Below are 22,945 nucleotides of genomic sequence, written 5' to 3' on the forward strand. Positions count from 1 at the left end.
TAGCACAGCTAAATTGAATAACTAGCACAGCCAAATGGAAAAAAACTCTCAGCTGAATGACGAATGATTTTACACGTAGTCGAATAGACACAAAATATAATTGTACCATGAAATTCTCCTGTATAAACATGACACTACAATTAACTGACCTTAACTTACCTAACCCCATGAAACTAATAGTGATCGTAAATCTAACCTTCATTTTAACTCTAAAGAGTTATCGTCAAAAACACACGTAACAATACAAACATTACACTTGACTTCAAAACAGGCTTCGAGCCTGTTTCAATCCTTATGCTGCCAACTTTTAAAGGATATGCATTCAAATTTATTTAATATTATTGTGATACCACATTCAGCACCTCTCCAGGGTGTATTCGTGAGCCTAGAAATGTCCACAGCTCTGCACACTGCTCAGTCCAGACAAGCCCACAGCTCAACCCTGCCTTGCCCACAGCTCAGTCTAAACATGCCCACAGCTCAGTCTAAACATGCCCACAGCTCAACCCTGCCTTGCCCACAGCTCAGTCTAAACATGCCCACAGCTCAACCCTGCCTTGCCCACAGCTCAGTCTAAACAAGCCCACAGCTCAACCCTTCCTTGCCCACAGCTCAGTCTAAACTTGCCCACAGCTCAACCCTGCCTTGCCCACAGCTCAGTCTAAACATGCCCACAGCTCAACCCTGCCTTGCCCAGAGCTCAGGCTTGACATGTCCACACCTCAGCCCTGCCAAACTCACCTCTTTCTCTGCCAGTGTTTTGTTTCCTAGGTATTTCATGTATGTTTCAAGAGCCTCTTTAGAATAACATTCAGTGTAGTGGGTGTAGCCTATGTCGTTGGTGAACACGCCCTTCTCTCTGGTCTCCCACAGGCCACTGGGCCCACATATTTTGTACGCTTTATCTGCAGATTTAGGAATCAATTAGATCTGGGGTTTGTAGATCAAATATATACAGTCTCTAAAGACCCAAGTGTGTAATACATATTTATATAAGGATGTTATTAGATTAACATTGACACAATGTCGTAATCAGAAAGTAATTCGTCAAAAACATTTATAAGTTGGATCTGCAGTATTTTATTGGTAAGATTGTGTAAATTTAAATAAAAAAGGGCAAGCCACACAAGCCAATGTAGACAAACATACAAACAGACGCTTAGATAGATAGATAGATAGATAGATAGATAGATAGATCAATAGCTAGTTAGATAGATAGATAGATAGATAGATAGATAGATAGATAGATAGATAGATAGATAGATAGATAGATAGATAGATAGATAGATAGATAGATAGATAGAAAGATAGATGAAACACTTTCCATTGTAAAACTGATTTTCTCCAAGCTATACTTGAAGTCTGCTCAGAAGTGGATTCTATTTACAAGTCAGCGAACCAGAAGCACCACTTGGGAATATAATCCACTTTACAACAATTTATTTTTCATGATAGGAAGTTATTTTAATTATGAACGGCGCAACTTGAGTGCTGTCTGCAAATGAGGATGTAGGTCATGCATGCATGTAGAGTAATACAGTAGATATATAACATAAGACGTTTCGCTTCAATGCGATGTTCCTCAGACTGGTCAACACATACCCGTTGAGCAGTTAAGCGTCTACTTGGTTGAGCTTTGTAGTGTGTCCACACAGTGCACATAGATTCAGACCGAAGGCGCTGGCCACTAAAAGAAAAGTTTTTGACCTATGGTCACTAAAGAGAGGTCTTCATCGACTTCTAAGTGTAACGACATATATAGGACCTGATTTGGAGTACGGAGAAAGATCCGGAAAGGGGGGGGGGGGAGGTCGAATGACGATGGTAAAAATCTGACCTGTTTGAAATCCCTCGAAAGTTCACTTGCAACTGGGAAATGGAAGAGTATGGTTGAATGAAAAATGTACTTAGAATGGAACAACTGACTCGAAGGAGTACATTGTGTGGCACGATAGAAGAAGAGACGTTGATACATTGTGGCACGAAAGAAGAAGAGACGTTGATACATTGTGGCACGAAAGAAGAAGAGACGTTGATACGTTGTGGCACGAAAGAAGAAGAGACGTTGATACATTGTGGCATGAAAGAAGAAGAGACGTTGATACATTGTGGCACGAAAGAAGAAGAGACGTTGATACATTGTATTCATCGAGGGGAACAATTTACAGAAAACAGATGGACCAGTAAACTCATCACTAGGGTCAAACTCAATCCACTGACCTGAATCAAAATAATTTAACCAGGCAAGAACAGCACGACGTCAACCACAGTCTTGTAACAAAAAATGAAATGAGCAACTTCCCCTTCCAAGACTAATTTGAAAAAGAATCACTTTGAGATCCTTCAGCTTTTTGTAAAGTGATAACAAGACATTGGTAGGTGTGACGTTAGACTGAGGCTTTTAATGATTCTCTGTGTCGCATGTAAGTTCCTCGAACTAAATTTGAAATTCTCGTTGATACATTGAAAAAGTGACGATATTTAGGGTCATACTGACCCAGCAACTCAAATAATAATTATTGATTCAAACGTGCAGACACAAATTATATATGGCGATGTGTGCACTGCACATGAAGACAAGGATGTGTACACGTGAAGATAAGGATGTGTATACGTGAAGATAAGGATGTGTATACGTGAAGATAAGGATGTGTACACGTGAAGATAAGGATGTGTATACGTGAAGATAAGGATGTGTACACGTGAAGACAAGGATGTGTACACATGAAGATAAGGATGTGTATTCGTGAAGACAAGGATGTGTACACATGAAGATAAGGATGTGTACACGTGAAGACAAGGATGTGTACACATGAAGACAAGGATGTGTGCACATGAAGATAAGGATGTGTACACGTGAAGATAAGGATGTGTACACGTGAAGATAAGGATGTGTATACGTGAAGATAAGGATGTGTACACGTGAAGACAAGGATGTGTACACGTGAAGATAAGGATGTGTACACGTGAAGATAAGGATGTGTATACGTGAAGATAAGGATGTGTATACGTGAAGATAAGGATGTGTACACGTGAAGATAAGGATGTGTACACATGAAGACAAGGATGTGTACACGTGAAGATAAGGATGTGTACACGTGAAGATAAGGATGTGTATACGTGAAGATAAGGATGTGTACACGTGAAGACAAGGATGTGTACACGTGAAGATAAGGATGTGTACACGTGAAGACAAGGATGTGTGCACATGAAGATAAGGATGTGTATACGTGAAGATAAGGATGTGTACACGTGAAGACAAGGATGTGTACTAGTAGATATAGACATTATACGTATGTATAGATATGAGAGAACAATACACATGTTTAAATTTGTGAGGTATTTTAGGGGAAAAGAAATTGAGATTGACATAAGATAAAGAGAGAGAGAGAGAGACAGACAGACAGACAGAAAAAGGAGATAGAGAGAAAGTGAGAGACTGAGAAAGAGAGAGAGAAAGAGGGCGAGAGAGAAAGAGAAAATGAAAAGAAAGACAGAGAGAGAAAGAGAAAGGGAGAGAAAAAGAGAGAGAGAAATAAAGAGAGAAAGAGCGATAGAGAGAGAGAGAGAAAGAGAGAGAGAGAGAGAGAAAGAGAATACTTACTCTCTTTGATTAATCCAGGTAGAGGGGGGCAGGGCAATCGGATGACAGATCCCGCTTTAGCGGCCGGCCAACACATGACAGTGTCCCACACACCACGGCAGTAGGATCCTGTTGAGTAGCCAGAAACACAAAACAGTCAGGCCTCGATTACAGCTTACATAAATTACAACTTATATAAAAACATTTTGCTAGTCTTAAACAGCACAATCAAGAGAATATACTGCATAAGTAAATGGACTCGTTTCAGTAGTACAGATTTGAAAAAATGAACACTTTTTACAAAGCTTATACCAGCTATATCTGTCTGTCTGTCTGTCTGGTAAAAATATATATTAACACCTTTTTTCTACCACACCCATTCTCGGATCATGTTGAAACTTTGCACAATTATCTCTTGTACCTAACATAACAAGGATCAATAAAATACCACCAATTAGTTAATTAATTATTGGTAATTAATTATTTTGTTTGGTATCGAACAAGGCAAACATATCCCATTCGACTGATGTGGCAGTAGGCCTATAAGTTGAATTAGTCTCCTTTATACTTTGTCGCTTAAATTTTTGAAACTAACAATAAATAGAAATGAGCCTTCTATTTTCATAAGCTCTTCACAGGGGCTAGTGTACTGGATTGAGGAGGCTTGAGCCCTTGAGTTCGAGTTCCAGTCGTAAAACTTTTTTTAATACATTACAAAAGCTATCACGGTAACCTCGACGCAGAAACCTTCTTTCTCAGAATTAATTGATACATTTCCATTTATTATAACTTTTGTTTTTAAACTACTTACATTTTATTTTGTTTTTGTCTTAGTCTCTCCTTAATGTTACAGATCATCGTCGTCGTCGCTGGAATGGGTGTCATCCGGTGCAGTCCTCACCACTTACCATGCAGAGAATTTAACACTTACTCGTGGTTATGTAAACCATTCTTTTAGAAATCAAGATAGCGAAAGTAGTCCACGCCACTCTTGACGTTTTGTGCTTGTTAAATCACATTAAACTTATATCAACTCACTCTGTCTTTTTGTCTGTCCGTCTGTCTGGTAAAAAGTTGAACATGTTTTTTCTCCCACTTCCCATTCTCAAATCAAGTTGGAACTTTGCACAACTATTCATTCAACCTGACAAGACATGAATCCATCAAAAAATTTAACAATTAGTTAATTAATTGTTGGTGATTAATTTTTGTTCAAAACAATGGGAATAATTGCTACTTAATGAGAGATAGGAATATATATATATATGGATTTAGTCCCCTTATTGCGTTTTGACACGTTTTTTCTCCCGCTTCACATTCTTGGTTCAAGTTGAAAGTTTGCATAGCTATTCATAGTCGATAACAATAAACGAATCTAAGCAAAAATTAACCGATTAGCTTACATTTAGTACTAATTAATTATCGTTAAATCTTCATTCGTTAATCTATTTTGCGTAGTACGTAGTATTGGAGGTTAGCATTCGATAAAATATTGTGATTCCCATCAATCCAACAAAGTGGTATGATCTATAAGGCTTAGTTCAAGTTAGAGGTCACACTTGGCTCAGATAAAATCTTTGTAGATCTCTATGGTTTTATAATGAAACAGTATAGATCTCTTATAGTTGATATAATGGTTTATCACAAATACACACAATCGAACCCCGCTAAAAACTTTAACGACTCTGGCAGTGATTGTAATATCCATTTATTTTGTGAGTATTGAACCAGAGTGTTACGCTTCAATGGTTGTTAAGAAAACAAATTAGCATAACCTAAAACTGACCAGAAATGCACATTACCTTTCCATTAATCTATAAGGCATTTTTTTTGTACGTATGTTTTAATAGGAAAGAGTCACTAGCTTATACAAAGAAACTGGTCTGAGAATTGAATCACTTTACGTTGTAAATACACACGTTTAGGTTTCAATATTTCGTTGTTGAAATTATGAACACGGACTTAGATTTCAGAACATTTTTCTGGAGTCATTCTTGGCTTTAAGAAAGAGGTTGCAATATAAACACATAACATTTCACAATTAAATAAAAAACACACACACAAGCCGCATGCAAATCTAAAGAAGAAGTTCGCAAACAATCAACATTTGCAGTAGTTCAGTGTTTTATGTATAATTGCTGCCCTACATAGAAGTCTTCTATCCTGAATGGTTTCTAAATTTAGTCATTTACTAAAGGTGTTACTCTAGTCAAATGTGAATACTCGTCTGTTATATACCTCATGGCTTTATTTTGCATCTTTTCTAAGATTCCTTATCTTTTCTTGAGTTGATGGGCCCTAAACAGAGGATGCACATTCTAATTAGTCCTAACCAAGGTTAAAAAACATTCTAACATATCTATATTTGGTGAATACATATTTTCTTTTGCTTCCTTACTAAGATAGTGACAGAAAAGCTTCCGTCAAAATCAAGTCAATAAATGTAAAAGTTACACTTAGTCTAATGTCTCACCCTTACACGCAGATATAAAGATTCATTATCTAGAGCTAAAAAAACAACAACCTAGAACCAATAATATTCGACTGTCCTTGATCGAAGTCAGGTACATCCAAAAATCATAAAATTCATGTACGTATAAAAAAAGTAGTTTTTTTTTAAAATAAAGTAAACACTTGTACTTTACACCAAGACCTCTTTACTACAGCAGATAAGCAAACTGCTCTAGATTATCTACTGAAGGATACTAATATATCTAAGCGCTATATAGCAGTCAAATATTTGGACTTTAGGTACTGTGACAGACAAACATATAGACAGATAGATAGATAGATAGATAGATAGATATATCTTGCAACAGAAATATTAAGTAGTGAATTGTATAGACATCCATACTTTCCATTTAATAACTAGAGATGGCTAAAATGAAAACAAAACAATAATAGTTTCAATTAAAATGAATTAATGAATTAAATCGCTTTAAAAATCATAATAATAAATGTTTTGTTTCCTTTTTTTTTATAGAGAGATCATTTTTAAACACACATTCTCTTGCGTCAGAGTTAATGAAAAATCTCAGTTGAGCTTCCAGAATATTCTAGTTATTCAATTTATTCGATATTCTCATCCATAATTATAACATAATATTTTTGTTTGAAAAGGGAGGCAATCTATTTTGAGAAACTGTTTCAAATACATCCAAAAGTACAGAACGTATGCCGATGGTCTTCAAAGAGTGGTAAAGACAAATTTAGGGCAAACTTTGGGGGCGGCCAAAACGTTATTCAAAAAAGTAAATTATTGGTTTAATTAATTCAAATCCCAATGGTGAATGATAGCGGAACTAAAGAATTTTAAATCCTTTGTTCTGTGCATTAAATATTAAATCGAATAAGCAGGGCCGGTTCTACAGGTTGCGGGGCCCTATGCGAAACGGATTGAGCGGGGCCTAATTTGGGTTGTGATAAGGGTAATAAGTGAAAATTAAGATTTTGTATTAGAAAAAAAATTCGTCTTTGCATTTTATTCATTCTTTACTAAGTACTAAATCACTGTCAACTTAACTTTACGAGCCATCTACAGTAGCTAGTAGTTTTGCCAACAAAAAAACAAACAAACCCATAAACATTCAAATCTACCTTTTAGATTTACTATTAACTGGCAAAATATCGGATTTGTTTTTTTTTTTTCTAAGAGGTCAAGATAGATTTAGATCTATATTTATATGCCAGTGACTATTAACGTAAATTAAGTATTGGAACTTCCTGTTTTTGTTAAAATTCGCCTTATTATTACATTTTTATTAAATGAAAACTGACAATGCCGTATTTTTTAAACGCGAGTAGGATTGGCGTTTTCCAAATTGAATGACACCCCGAAATGACAACTTTGTCTGTTTTAAGGAGATTTGCATCAGTTTCCAGAAGATTTAAATAATTTCAGGATATTTTCATGACTTTTTCGTATGTTTTGTAATTTCAGGAGAATTCAAGGAACCCTTTAATAATAAGTTAAAATGGTTTAATTTAATAATTTACACCTAGAATTCGCATCACGCGGGGCCTATGAAAGTGCGGGGCCCACTGCGGCCGCATAGGTTGCAGTGTCCTAAGACCGGCCCTGCGAATAAGTATCGTTAGTAAACTGTTTCGAGCTTTATGATGGACGACAATCATGTCCAGTATACTTCTACCAGCTCTAAATAATATTGGCTCTCAGAGGCATATTACTTATTACGGAATTTCATTCGTCGTTCAATGAGTATTCTGGCAAGGAGTCTTCTTACTATTGGCAGTGCCCTGGTAATTAGAGCAGTCGGCCGTGTGACATTTTATTTGTACATAGATATGATGGTGACGTCCCAGCATAAATTGAAGAAGTCTGTTAACTTTACGTGAGAACAGCAGAGACTCCTCAGAGGAAACACATCAATTTACAGTGCTGTGTCCACCGCTTCAGTTTATCATCTTTTCTAATTAACATGGTGAAACCGTCGGCAGCTCTTAGAGGCGCAAGTCTGGAATTTCGTGCCGTAGGCAGAACGGAGCGACTCAAAGAAAAAGCGCGTATCTGCAGCGTTACCATAGCTTAGGATCTTTTCTGAAAGCTCCAGCCACCATAGACAACCGTCTGGCTAATGCTAAAACGCCTTTGGTCGTATCTAACGAGAGTATGGTGGAATGACAATAAAGCAATGGTTCTAACCTCACTTTTGTATGGCTCTGAGACCTGGGTGTCATATAGGAGGCATCTAAGGCTCCTCAAACGCTTCCATAATGGCCATTCGCTTGCAGACTACCTTACAAATAACCATGTTCTGCAATGCTTATCATTCGACAGCTGCGGAAACCTATCCCGTAGAACAATAACCACAAGCAAATGTCTTTTTCTTTTTTGGAGTTAAGAGCAAAAACGAAGGCCTAACAAAGGTGCGCCAGAAAGCTTAAAAAAGACTCAGTTACTATTTGCCTTCTTTTTCTACAAACCAAAAAAAAAAAAAAAGAAGCGGCATTTTTGTTTTCACACGCAGGCGGCCACAAGCCTACCCGGCAGCCCTGTATATTTATATAGATATATATATGTATATAAAACTGAAAAAATTTTTATCACAGTAAAAGGCAGTTTAAAAAATTCGGAACCCTTTCTAACAGGCTGTATGGACTTGACCAGTAACTAGTTTCATGCACAAAGTCAAAGTATACCCCTCCCCAGTCCCGAGAGATTCTTTGACAATCAAAACCAGCCGTTTTCTTTTAAACTATGAGTTTTTCTTTTCTTTTTTTTTATATTAAATATATAGTTGTTTTTTTTTTCTCTGAACAGTTTAAAATTATCAAAGGCAAACGGAAGTGACGTCAGAAGCAAAGGGAGAAAACAACACCATTTCGTTTGATGGGAGTTGTTTTTTTTTAACAATGGCTGAGGTTGAAAATCACACGATTGCTTCTATTGATTGAACCAAATGAGCTTTTTCACTTCTGGCTTATATCTAGACAGGTCTGTCACGTTTAGCTGTACAACTTAGATTGTTTTTAAGTGTCAAAATAAAGAAAGACAAATTAGAAAATACAAACAGCCGCTGGGCCGTATTTGGGGGCGCGCACAGAGATTTATACATTTATACGTATTTCGAAGGTTTGCAACTTTCAGGGTTCCTTCATATATTATTTTTTCTCAATATCCTAAATCTTACGGTTGACAAAACAAGAAGTGTCAGCTTGTAGCGTGATTGTCACAGAGACGTGCAGCTCCGGATTTACAGCAGTTCGTAAACCCAAGGCCTTGCCGTCCGCAAATTCAAAATATACTGTTTTTAAAAATACAATATGCATATAAAATATTTTTTTCAACCAGGGAAATGAGATTAAATTTACAAGTAATTCTTTCTCCTAAAATCTATCATGCCTGTAAGTATTATTGTTAATAAGTGGATTTTCTTTAAGGCTTTCGAAAAAGTTTGGGGGCCTGCACAGCATCCTGCCCAGGGCTTACACTTACTTAAATCCGAGCTGAGAACAGTTCACCAAATCAAATGTAAGTAAAGTATGATCATTTATAAATATTAAAAGCTTCACAATCTGCTTGTAACTGCACGGAATCCCATTGTCCTGAATGTTGACTAACTCAACGTAATCTCCTACAGGGACAAAACTACAAAAAACAAAATTAATAGTTTGTTTTCTTTGATTACTATGACATCAGAAGTTATAATTCTAGGCCATAAATGGAACTGAATAGTGTTACAGAAAAAAACGTATTAATTCTGATAATAGAAATTTAATATATCTATATTTATTAAAATTTGATTCATGTTCTTATGATAACATTTTAGAATCTACCTTTTAATAAATTAATTCTAGTATTCTTAAGATTGTTTCAAGTAAGAATGAGAAAAAGTCAAAGACATATTTATATATATATATTTCTACGGAAAAAGTATTCAAACAATCTTATCTTTAGGGATTGTTAATTGTAGACACGATTTCACGATTCACAGAGAATCGAAACTATTTTATGTACTACACATTTTGTAAAAGAGGAAACAGAAAGTTGTCAAGTGCCCAGGAGATTAAGTTTGAGGCTAGATGAAAGGAAGATTGAGAGCCCGAAGGACTTGTGATTGGCTGGCATGGACATTATGATGAAGTCTAGAGACTGGCATGGACAGTTAGGTCGTCTAGAGATCATGTGACTAGTCACAGCTTCCTGCTGTGGCAGGGGAGGGATAAATCTTAACGTCACGTACTCCATTGAGTGGGATAAGAAAAAGATGTCATGAATCATATATACATATGTATACTATCACACACACACACACACACACACACACTTACGTTGCTCTCTGCCTAGTTGGTACAAATGTATCTATTTATTATTGATTCGTCCATTAAAAACACCCTAGCGCCCATATTGAGACACATGTTGTAATGGTGTTTGGTTTTAATTTGCTTCCCATTCAACTCAATCTAGGGATGAATTTTTTTGTTTAAAGAAACTAGAAGAACGAGTGAAGAAGCAACAAGTAAAATAAAACAACAACTTTTTAAAAACAACTTATAGCTAACAGAGACTTGAAGGAGACTGACAGTGATACAAACAGCCACTATAGAGAGATCGCCTTGGGTGGGTGGTAGTCTAAGTCGTTGTCTAGGAATAAAAAAAAACAAAAAATTGGACATTTGAGACTAAAGTCCTAATTACGTCTTTGTCAACACGACGACAAGAACCTCGTTGTAAAATGGGTTTTGAAGTTTATGTTTATTATAATAAAGTTGTGGTTTGTCGTGAGATATCTTGTTCGTCCTGGTGCGGGTTCGCTCTCTTCCTATTGGTGTTCATAATTGTTTTTGTTTAGCGCAACTTTCATGCTTATAGACATACTCAGTACACTATGGTCCAATTACTATTGTGAAACAGAGGTTGAGGTGGGGGGGGGGGGATCTGGGAGAAGGTTTCCGTACTGCTTTTTCAAAAGCAATGTAAAAAAAAAAAAAAGAAAAAAAAAGTTGCTGAGTCTAAATGTAAACTGTTGCCAATGAGCTGTAAAAGTAGTTTATAAACTAGTAGTGGGATATCTTTTGTTAGTTTAAAGAAGCAAGTGACCTAATTCTCTACACAACAAAGGCTTACCCCTACTCAGATAGTACTCCCTCTAAATAAAACAAGATACATTAATTACCACTAATTGATCAAGTAATTGGTCAATTTTTCGATTGATTCATGTGTTGTAGGCCTAATCCACAATGTGTAATTGATGATTGTTTCAACTTGATCCGAGATTAGGAAGTTAGAGAAATAACGTGTACAAGATTGGTTCGAGACAGAGGGAGGTAACACAGGCTTTGTACAAATGAGAAGTTGTTTCCTAAAAAGTTATCTCCTTTCATTTTGATTGGATGCTAAAATTTTTGGACACGACGAAACTTTTTTCAGACCCCCATCATCCCCCAACCGCCATTCACGAGAAACAGGCCATTCTAATGTTTCTACAAGACTCGTCTGTAACTACAAAAGCAAGATGTGTGTAATGACGGCATTATGACGGTATTGTGTGGTTAATACACAACAATAGTTGCAGATGTCCGATGACTGTCGATGACGCATTGAAGCCAAGGACACAGGAAATGAAGATACAGATACCCACTTTGTGAAATATTCAAACAGTAAGTCCCAAATGGGAAACATAAAATGCAGGTGTTGGATGGCTAATTAGCTTTAGTGACCAATATAATCCAACCAATCGCAATCATTCTTCTGTTTCATTAATGTACTAGCGTCATAGAAAGGGAATACGCATTTTTTTGTTGTTTATTTCACCTTACAGCGAATGTAGTGCCTTAGCATCTACAGTATTAACAATTTATGTTTCCAATCCAATTATAGAAACTAAAACATTAAGAAAAAAGGTTATATATTACTCTAGCCTGCATCTTCTTGCTAATCTATCTATACGGTTTCACTTTTGAAATACTCGTCTCTAAATAGGTTTAATATATTTTTTAAATATTAGTAACAGGCACAATAAATAGGGAAAAAAATAGCAAGTAATCATTTGATCTCAATATTTTTTTTTAAATAAAAAAAGTGATTCGATTTGAAGTCTATTAAAAGGTCTATATTAGGCCGTGGTCATCCATTATCTTGTCAGACAGGATTTACTTTAGGAAGCCAGAGGCTAAGTTCAGACTAACCCTCAGATCAGAAAACTAAATTAACTTATTAAAAAGAAGTTTATTATTTGAAATTAAAGACAGCAGACATTTTCTTCTAGACTGTATGGTCTTACATTTCTAAATGTTTTAAGTTTTTAACAGGAACATCAATGTGAATTTTTTTTTATCTGGCGGGATCATTTTTTAAACTAGGACATGAATTAAAAGCAGAATGTTTGTTATAAATCTTAACCAATATAAATCTGTTGTGATGTTGTTCACTACTTTGTAGCAGTATTCAACTAAGGGCCAGCTACTTCTGAATCAGTGGCGTAACTAAGGGGGGGGATGGGGGGGGATAATTTTAAAATCCCCCCGGGCCCCCACCTAGGGGGGGGGCCCAAATGGGTGTCCGAAATTTATTGTAAATACATAAATGAATATATTTGATTGACAAATAGTGTCAACGGGTGTCTTTTTTTATTTTCAACATTTATGGATTAAATTTATCACAAAGACTAAACCTATATCTAGGTCTATCAGTACGTTGACATTTAAAAAATATTTTTTCCCACAGAGATCAAAGTTTTTTTTTAAAGTTAGTTTTACATTTTAAACTTTGTTGCCACGAATAAAACTGCATGATATACAGCGAATTCCAGGTATCTTGTTACCTTTACTAATAATAGATCTAAATGTCGAGTATTTTATGGCTACACTAATTAACCTGGAATCAAAATTAACACAATCGAGTATAACAGATCCAAAAGTTATTCTTAATAATGCTAGAATACTCCATTATTCGAGTGTACCTTCTATAATTTCAGAATTCAACTTCACACTCGAGTTATTACCCCTCTATTCATCTTTCCTCAATCCAATGGAAACTCTCTTTTTATTTCCATCTAATCCTTTTGCTTTCGCACAAAACATAAACAACAAATAATGACGTAATATCATATAATATTAGCACATCATTCCTTTTGAAGTTATTATCACACCCTTCCTTTTAAAGTTCTTAAAAGTGATATCTACTAGCAGGGCCGCCCTAGCATTTGCGGGGCCCTATACGAAACGGATCGCGCGGGGCCTAGTCTGGGTAGGGATGAGCATAATGTCAAAATTATTTTTTTTGAATTAGAAAATAGGCCTACTTTCGTCTTTGCAATAAATTTTTATCAAATAAAAGCTCGCAATGCCACTTTTTATTTATAGGCACCCCAAAATTTCAATTTCGTCTATTCTTCAGGAGATTTGAATAAATTCAAAAAAAGTTCAGGACTTTATCGTATATTTTGCCTTTTCATGAGATTTCCTGGAAGCCCTGGAAAATCAGGAGGTCACGAAAACCCTGTTATTTTATATACGTTATAATGGTTTAATTTAATAATGTACACTTGAAATGAGCGCGGTGCCTATGAAAGCGCGGGGCCCACTGCCACCGCATAGGCTGTAGTGGCCTAAGGCCGGCCCTGTCTACTAGGAACTTTAACAATTCGTCCACTTCTGGTTGTCTTGACTGGCACAACAAGTGCTCTAGACGTTGGTCTATAACTGTCAATTTCGTTTGTTCCAACAGTTTGCAGTTCATTGTCTTCATCAGTATCATAGTACCCAGAGATGTCTTCATCGAAACTCTTATTCAAAAAACGTTGATTTCTTCTGTATGTTTTTCCGTTTGTTTTTATGATGTAAGATCTGGGTGCTGAATGTTTTTTATGACAACTGCTTTCTGCCATGTTTGACCTAGACGAACTCTCCGACAGAATAATCTTTAGGTTCGTTGAGTAATGTCTCTGCATTTTCAGCTACCGATGGTTTCAATAGTTTGGGATCAGTTGGAATGATTACCTGAGTCTTCTACTCGTCAGCAGTTGTGATGGTGAATACGGCAGTCCACTTATCGGAGTATTTCTATACTCGAGCATAACGAGATATGGATCTTTCCCACTTTTGTATGCTCTGAATCCTTTTGCTTGCGCACAAAACATAAAAAACCAACGTAATACCATATAATATTAGCACAGAATCTTCTTCATGCAGTGGAAAATTAAGAATTTTTTGCCTTTCTTGAATTCTGGTCAAAGCTCTTGCGCCCAATTAATATAGCTCAGAATAAACTACAAAAGTCTGGACTGCATATACGGGAAGCTGCTAAAGAAATTAGTACCCTTTCATGCTTTCTGCAAAATGATGAGAAACTGACAAAAAAACAATCCATCGAAAAAGCAAAAGAAGGTAGTGAATACTATGGATTCCCTGTAATCAAAACAACCAGAAGAAAGAAAGACTTGATGGGAAGTTGAGTTATAATGTAGGACTATCAATAGAACTGCAATTCAAACGTGTTACGACAGAAGTGCTGGACAGATTTCATATGGAGATGAAGAGCAGATTTCAAAGGTTGAAAAGAAAATGGATACCTTTGGGTTTTTTTCTTGAACCAAGACACCTGTTAGATGAAGACCCGCTTATGACAAACTGTGCTTCTTTTCCTGTTTGTATGATGAAATAAATGACAAATCGCTTTTTCAATGATGTCATTGATGCACGAGCACTTTTCATCAACAAACCAGTAATACAATCACCAATAGACATATTGAGGAAACAGGCTTCATATGGTAATTACGTGTGCTCAAACTTTGCCACCTCCTCCGAATACCGCTAACTCAGGCCACTTCCATTACGTCATGTGAAAGATCATTCTCAAAGCTCAAGTTCATCAAAAACTATCTCAGGAGCACAATGACACAAGAAAGGCTTATCATGGCTTTAATGTCAGTGAAGTCACAAATACTTGAAAGTATCGATGTAGTTGATGTTATAGATGTCTTTGCTGCACAGAATGCAAGACGTGAAGCGATATCAATTTAGATTTGTCACTTGTGCATTATTTAACTAATAAATAAAGGTATTATTCATTAAAAGAGTCTTGATTACTTTTTGTTAAGTTTACTGATATACTGAATCAATTAGATTTGGGGCGTATATATTTTTGCGTACATTATCCCATGTCATATGTCGAATGTCAAAATGTAAAGGGCCCCCAAAGAGGTCAATCCCCCCGGGACCCCCAAATCCCTAGTTACGCCCCTGCTTCTGAATCAGTGGTTCGAACCTCGTGTGCAACGTATACTGTTGAAGATTTAGGTTAGGTACCTACAAGCTTTTGATTACTGGCTATACAATCGTCTCGTGCTAAGCTGCTTGAAGAACTTTACGTAATGACCAGCTTAGCATTTGTTTTTTCCCCTTAATAAACTTAAGTAATGACACTTTTGATTCGAAAACTCATTTGTAGTTAGACCGTTTTTTTTTACTCCAGTTATGGCACGTTTTAGTAGTCAGAAAATTAGTCACCAGATTTAGTAAATATAATTTTAATAAAACATTACTATGGAAATTTCCTACACCTAAATGATGATTGGGTGTAACTTCTTGTTTCATATCGTTTTAAAATAGGTATTGACCTAATAGTACTTGTGTAAGTCGGCCGTTTTGTTTTTAGGGGTAGGCAGAGTGTTCCGGACAATTACAATATGGCCCTGAAACATGGATTCGGAACAAAAATAGCCAGGCGGCTGGATTCAGATACCTAAATAATAGAAATATTCTAAGTCTTATACTGCGTCGTATGTACTAGTTACGGGAGTTTTGAAGAGGTCTTATGTTTATGTGTGTAAAACGTCTGATGAGTGAGTGGCGTGAAGTGTACGCTCACATCAAAGAAAAAACTCGACGCATAAAAAAAGTTCTTTTTGTACTAAGCGAAACAAATAAATCTCTACATATCAAAATGTTTTGAAGTTTTCCATCACCATATATATAATATATAAATATTGCAGGCATAAAAAAAACTTTTCGATTTGTTACAATTGAAATAACTTTAATAGTGCGTGCAAGGTCAAGGTCAATTTAATCATTTGGTTCTACTCTCTCAAAGCTAATCACATGGCGTGACGTCAAAATTTTACAACATATCCCATGATGAATCACACGACATCTCTAAACTCCATGCCTACACCTAGTTACATTAAATATAACTGTATTTAGATCGTATGCTTAGCCTCTCCTACTCCCCCCCCCCCCCCTTTGTACTTAAACATTTTAAATCCTCGATATCGGAGATTGAATATAGAGTAACAATTTACCAATAACGTAGCTAGGAATTTTCCATCGTTTGGGGGCCCCTGCATTTTGAGTAACTATTAATTTCTAATTGAAAAAAAACACTCATTTGGGGTTCCCCTAAAGTGGGGGCCCGGGGGGGGATTTTCAAATTCTCCCCCCCTCCTCCCCCAACCTAGCTACGCACTGCAATGTACTTAATCCTTTAATCAAAGTTCATTTTCTATTTACGAAGATTTAAAAAAATAAATCCTAGTAAGTGAGGCCTATGGTCCCTACCGCTCTTTAAAATCTGCTTAGAAGTATTTCAATATAATCTTTTAAAAAAAATTTGATAAACTACATTTACATATCAAGAAGATTAATGTCCACCTTAAGGTTTTGGTGGTACAGATGACATTTACTTAAAAACAACATTCTCAATAAAATTCTCCAAAAAGTCAAGTATAAGAAAGCTGAAAAGGATCACCAAACAATCACACACACACACACAAACAAACAAATTTAAACAAAAATCCTTTTCTTTCTAAATTTCACTTTAAGACTATAGTGATTATCTCGTTTTGAAATGAACTTTTATAAGGTCAATACTGTAAACTGGTAAATCTAACGTCTAGTGTTCAAAATAAATGATTTATGCATGTCAAACTTGCAATGTTCAATATATGAGTCCCACGTGATCTCTGCATTAGAAACTTCTAATGGTAAAATATTTGACGTGAATGATTCTTTGTATTAGATCCCTTGACACTAAGTCAGCCAATCTTCACCTCTGAATCCAGCGATGTGTCCACTCGCAAGGCCAATATTTGATCTCAGCGGTCAATCTAAAACTGGTCAACTGGCAAGAGAGAGATAACGATGTTGACCTTCCCTCTTTCTATTACTGGACATGAAAACAAATATTTTCTTTCTTCGGTTTTAGCGAACAACTTTTTAACGCAGCTCGTGAGTCGGACATGGAGAAGGAATTATCGTCTGATTCGATTTGCGTGATAGCAAAATAGATTCCCCCCCCCCCCCCACCAAAAAAAAAATGAAATTTAGAGATTGATTATTTTTAAAGACTAACGTGGGCTGCATTCATAGCCTAGACTACATATTACGTGAAGTTCACAGTGTTTCAATATCCGGTCCTAACTGCTTGGTTCTATGAGTACTTTTGAACGGTGTCACTTGGATCATTTCTGCCTAACTCTTACAAAAGTTAGAAGCTGGTCCTCAACTAAAATCGAGAAATGCATTCGTTGTTTCTTGTTCTCCTATGCAAGTATTTTGTAATTGATGAAGTCTTGGAATATAATAATAATTTTAAAAATTCTGTTCAAAAAAAAAAGGTAAAATTTTCTTTGTATCTAATAATTATTTCCCCCTGTTCTAGGGCTTCCTAAAATAATATCAACAGACGCTACACTTTGGCTTTAAGGCTATTTTCATCTTGCAGTGTCATCCAGAGAGATTTCAAAAATAAACTTTAAAAAAAAAAAAAACTGAAACGTCCAGACATGATACAATAGTTGAAAGTGAACCTTTGACTTGAAAACAACATTCTGAAATGAAAATGTCCTTAATGTCGCTAAAGTTGACTTTCCAATATAATATAGTTACATAGTGATACTACTTTAGAAAAAAATAATGAAGTTATTCGAAATGTATTTGGTAATACTTTTTTTTACAAATCTTTTTGAGAATGAAAAATACTTGACCCTTTTTTCCCACATGCACAGACCTTCACTTTACCTTTTTTTTATATATATCTATATGATTTAGCTTTCCGCTCTGCGTCATTTCAGTCTTTCCCTATGTCTGTGTAACGTAGAGATAGTATTTAGACTCATTTGTAGACTGTATATGTTGTCATTGCTTTGATGAAAACTGGTCATGTATTGTTTTTACAATGATAATGAAATGAAAAACAACTACCAGTGCTATAGAAAAGAAAATATTGTCAGGTCTGTAGAAAATCTCGGCGACTGAGTACACACCTGTGTTCTTTGTTAGAGTCTCATTCGGAAGACAAGCTCGAGTTAGGCTAATAACATGTACATTGTCTTTTCACTCGGTGTCTATTTCTTATAGTATAAATTAGAGTTCAAGTAGCCATGTGTCAGTCTAGTCATGTATTCAACTCAAAGTCAGAGGCTGATTCAGGCAACCTATTCTATGCTCTAACGACACTTGGGAATATAGAGCACTTTTACGAATTTGTCCATGCATTAGAAATAAGAAATGTGCCTCTATCTTTGTATCTTTCTGAGTATTTTATTAGGTTTTGTTTTTGTATTTGTAAAGAATGATTCAGTGTTTTTATTTAATTGCTACTTTAATTTTTAGTTTTCTGTCCTAAAAGTATCTCTAAATGAAGTACTAAAGATGTGACTCAAACCACATGTCAATATTCGTTTCTTGTAAAGTAAATTTCACAATTCTATTTTTCCTTGTGTATATCTCGTTGAACAGTATTTTATATTTAGCACCCAAAAAGAAGTTGAAAGGAATTCTAAATCTATAAATTTGAGTTTGTATTTGTTTTGAAGGAATGCACCAATTCACTTAAACTAATGAATTAAAACACATAGACGAACGTATCAACACCAATACATTAATTAGATCTGTTCTCTTTGAATCTTTGTGCCAAAAGAAAAATGATTTCCACGATAGCTATAAATTCACCGGGTAGTCAAAAAAAAGTTTCTCGGGTTAGCCATAAATTTCACAGTTAGCCATAAATTGTCCTGGTGGCAATAAACTCGTGTAGAGGACACGTTTAGAGGCCATTCACTTAATGATTTCATTGCTACAAAGAGAAATGATTCATTAACTGTCCGGTGTTAGTGATAAGGTTATAATTGTATTTACACTTTGCCATTCAGCTAGAGTGTGAATCATTTGATTACTTCTCTGCCTTGGTGTAATCAATCTCCCAGCCCCCTGGCCCCTCTCCTCGCCCGATACAACCTGGTCGTAAGGACCTAAGCTATTAAACTATCCAACTCCTAGCCATGACACGTGAGCCTCTTCTGGTACTCACACCCCATTCAACACCCCGCTGACAATTCTCTCCCCCCTCCTGCCCCAACCAGTACTTTGACTTGTTCTCCCGACTGCGGCATTTCCGGCGCTTCCCCATGGCTATGAATAGATAGGAAGCAAGGGTTCAACTCACCGGACACTGACCAATTAATGTCAACCCTTGTTTGGGTCGAATGTACCGTGAACCACACTACAACATGACGTAGACTGAAGTCTGGGCTTGAGGGAGGGAATGGAAAGGTGCTATTACCAAGTGTTAGAACTGTGATGTCACTAGCAAACGTTGTTTCACGTGGCCACTTTTTTATAATACTTTAAAAAAACAACAACATTTCTTATCGATTATAAATAGCACGCCCCAAACCGGAGTAAACAACTGTACAAAAGTACCAATCAAATCCAATACCCAGGTGATTGATCCGCGGCTTCATTCTGTCCTAAAAGATTTAAACATTAGCTTAGCTTTAGTCGAATACTAGTATCATGTTTTATACACAGCGAAAGCTGGACAGTGTAAAAGAATGGACCGACCTCACTCCTGATATTCTATTAAGAACAGCTGCTGACTAGGACAAATGGAGGGATTTGGTTACGTGAATTGTCACAGCACCCCTACGACGAGAATGAGATGACACAGCAAGGCCTCTACAGCAACTACCAACTATGCCACATGAAAACAAAACAGAAGATTATGTTTATTTTGTTCTTTTAGTATAAACTATACAAATGTTGATCTCAACCAAGTATTTTTTTGTCTGTCGTAGTGCTAAACGATCTTCCTTCTACTTTTTGTTTCATAAGTTTTTCAGCTGCTGCAAACTCTGGTAGGTCTAGAGAGTTGCGCCTTTACTTGTAGGCTTTCTGATCTCATTCTCATGTGATGATCTTTCCTAATCCATAGCTTTTTTTTTTTCACAAACTCCATGTGTCAGTCTGTCTTGTACATATTTGGAACCTGTTCAATGTTTGGGAGTCAGTTACACAGATCGGGTCTTAAACAAGGAAATCCTATGCCGAACTGGGAGTCGAACACTTAGTGAGGTTGTGACAGAGCGTCGCATGAGGTTTGCGGGACATGTTCTACGTCAAAATCAATTACGCACACCAAGAGTTGCGATAACATGAAGGCCAATACGAGGAAAGGGCAAACAGGGACGTCCCCGTATTACTTGGCGACACATCTTCATGGAGGACCTCAGAACAGTGGACACCAGGTGGGAGGAGGCTTCAGATATTGCCAATGACAGATCTTTATGGAGACAGCTTGCCGCCCAATGCGCCTCACGGCGCGGGAGGACCTAAGTCTAAGTCTAAGTCTAAATTAAATAGTGATAATTAATTAGTTTTGTTTGCTATCGAGAGGGGAAATAAATCTTACCGCACTGATACTAAGGCATATGGGTGTCAATTTTGATTTCTTCCCTTAGATAAGTTTTAGCTTTTTTAAAAAAGTATTTTTAACATTTTGCTTTTTTTTTTTTTTCGGTCCCTATAAAAGGTCTTACCAATTCTTTTTCTATTTGGATTCGTAGAAAACATTACTACTAGGCAGGTCTGTAAAAAGAAAGAATTCGGAGATGTTAAGACAGTCAGAGGATGAACCTTTCAGGCGAGATTAAGACCAAACGAACTATACATGAGACAACTCAAATCCATTTATTCATTTATACATACAGTCTTTTATTCAACATTCTAATGTATATTCAATATACAGTTATATATTTAACATACACATTTGTATTGAAAATACAGCCTTGTAGTCAGCATGCATACATATATGCAACATATAGCCTTGTAGTCAACATACACACAGATATACAGCATATAGCCTTGTAGTAAACATACACACAGATATACAACATATGGTCTTGTAGTAAATATACACACAGATATACAACATATAGCCTTGTAGTAAACATACACACATATATACAGCATATAGCCTTGTAGTAAACATACACACAGATATACAACATATAGCCTTGTAGTAAACATACACACAGATATACAACATATAGCCTAGTAGTAAACATACACACAGATATACAACATATGGTCTTGTAGTAAACATACACACAGATATACAACATATAGCCTTGTAGTAAACATACACACAGATATACAACATATAGCCTTGTAGTAAACATACACACAGATATACAACATATAGCCTTGTAGTAAACATACACACAGATATACAACATATAGCCTTGTAGTAAACATACACACAGATATACAACATATGGTCTTGTAGTAAACATACACACAGATATACAACATATGGTCTTGTAGTAAACATACACACAGATATACAACATATAGCCTTGTAGTAAACATGCACACAGATATACAACATATAGCCTTGTAGTAAACATGCACACAGATATACAACATATGGCCTTGTAGTAAACATACACACAGATATACAACATATGGTCTTGTAGTAAACATACACACAGATATACAACATATGGCCTTGTAGTAAACATACACACAGATATACAACATATAGCCTTGTAGTAAACATGCACACAGATATACAACATATAGCCTTGTAGTAAACATACACACAGATATACAACATATGATCTTGTAGTAAACATACACACAGATATACAACATATGATCTTGTAGTAAACATACACACAGATATACAACATATGGTCTTGTAGTAAACATACACACAGATATACAACATATAGCCTTGTAGTAAACATACACACAGATATACAACATATGGTCTTGTAGTAAACATACACACATATATACAACATATAGCCTTGTTGTTAACACACACACAACATACAGCCTTGAATTGAACGTTCTCCATATATAGAATGTCTACTTTGTACTAAACTTTAACCTTGTATTCAAACAGAATAAATCAAAGAACCGATCAGTTGTGTCTTCAGATTTAGATTGTAAAAAAGAAATCCCCGAGTCCAGCAATTACTTTCACTATAATGGGACATTTGTAAGAAGCCTTCATTAAATCTCTCTCTCTCTCTCTCTCTCTCTAGACAAGCTATAATTTGTCATTACCATATGCAAGCTGGTATTGATCCGTTGTCTTCAATGCCCTCCTGCTTACATACCCTTAGACGTAATTCAACTTACTTTAATTGGAACTCGTAATGTTTGTTCGCGCTAAATGAAGCGATTCGGAAAATCAAACCAATGGTCTAGGGTTCAAACCCCACACGTCCCGCAGGGGTTTTAAACGTTAAACGCACTCCTCTCTTGGCACACAAATAGAACTCATACACATACACTTATTCCCAAACTCATTAGAGATGCAAGGGGGGGGGGGAGGACGTGTGCCGAAGTTTTTTTCTTAAAACGGATGAAATAGATACAGTGGCGTAGCTAGGGTGGGGGGAGGAGGGGGGAGACTGTGAACCCCCCCCCCCGGGCTCCCACTTGAGGGGGGCCCCCAAATGATGTTTTTTTCATTAAAATTAAATATTACGCGAAATGCAGAGACCCCAAAAGAGGTCAAGCCCCCCCCCCCGGGCCTCCAAACGATGGAAGATTCCTAGCTACGCCCCTGAATAGATAAGAGGAAGATATGTACAATTTCCTTTCACTTTA

The 22,945-nt window shown here is 36.3% G+C and overlaps 1 protein-coding gene across 3 annotated transcripts in view; it reads right to left on the minus strand.

Moving 5' to 3' along the window:
- LOC106078586 (PDF receptor-like) overlaps positions 1–22,945 on the minus strand; it is a 123,100-nt gene that overhangs the window by 22,669 nt on the left and 77,486 nt on the right. For all 3 annotated transcript variants that reach the window (XM_056029398.1, XM_056029403.1, XM_056029411.1), the window contains exons 4-5: positions 3,605–3,712; positions 742–905 (exon numbers count right to left, since the gene is read on the minus strand). In XM_056029398.1, coding sequence (XP_055885373.1) covers positions 742–905; positions 3,605–3,712 — 272 coding nt within the window. The remainder of the gene's footprint in view (positions 1–741; positions 906–3,604; positions 3,713–22,945) is intronic.

This window comes from Biomphalaria glabrata, chromosome 1, assembly GCF_947242115.1.
Source record: "Biomphalaria glabrata chromosome 1, xgBioGlab47.1, whole genome shotgun sequence".
Classification (NCBI taxonomy): domain Eukaryota; kingdom Metazoa; phylum Mollusca; class Gastropoda; family Planorbidae; genus Biomphalaria; species Biomphalaria glabrata.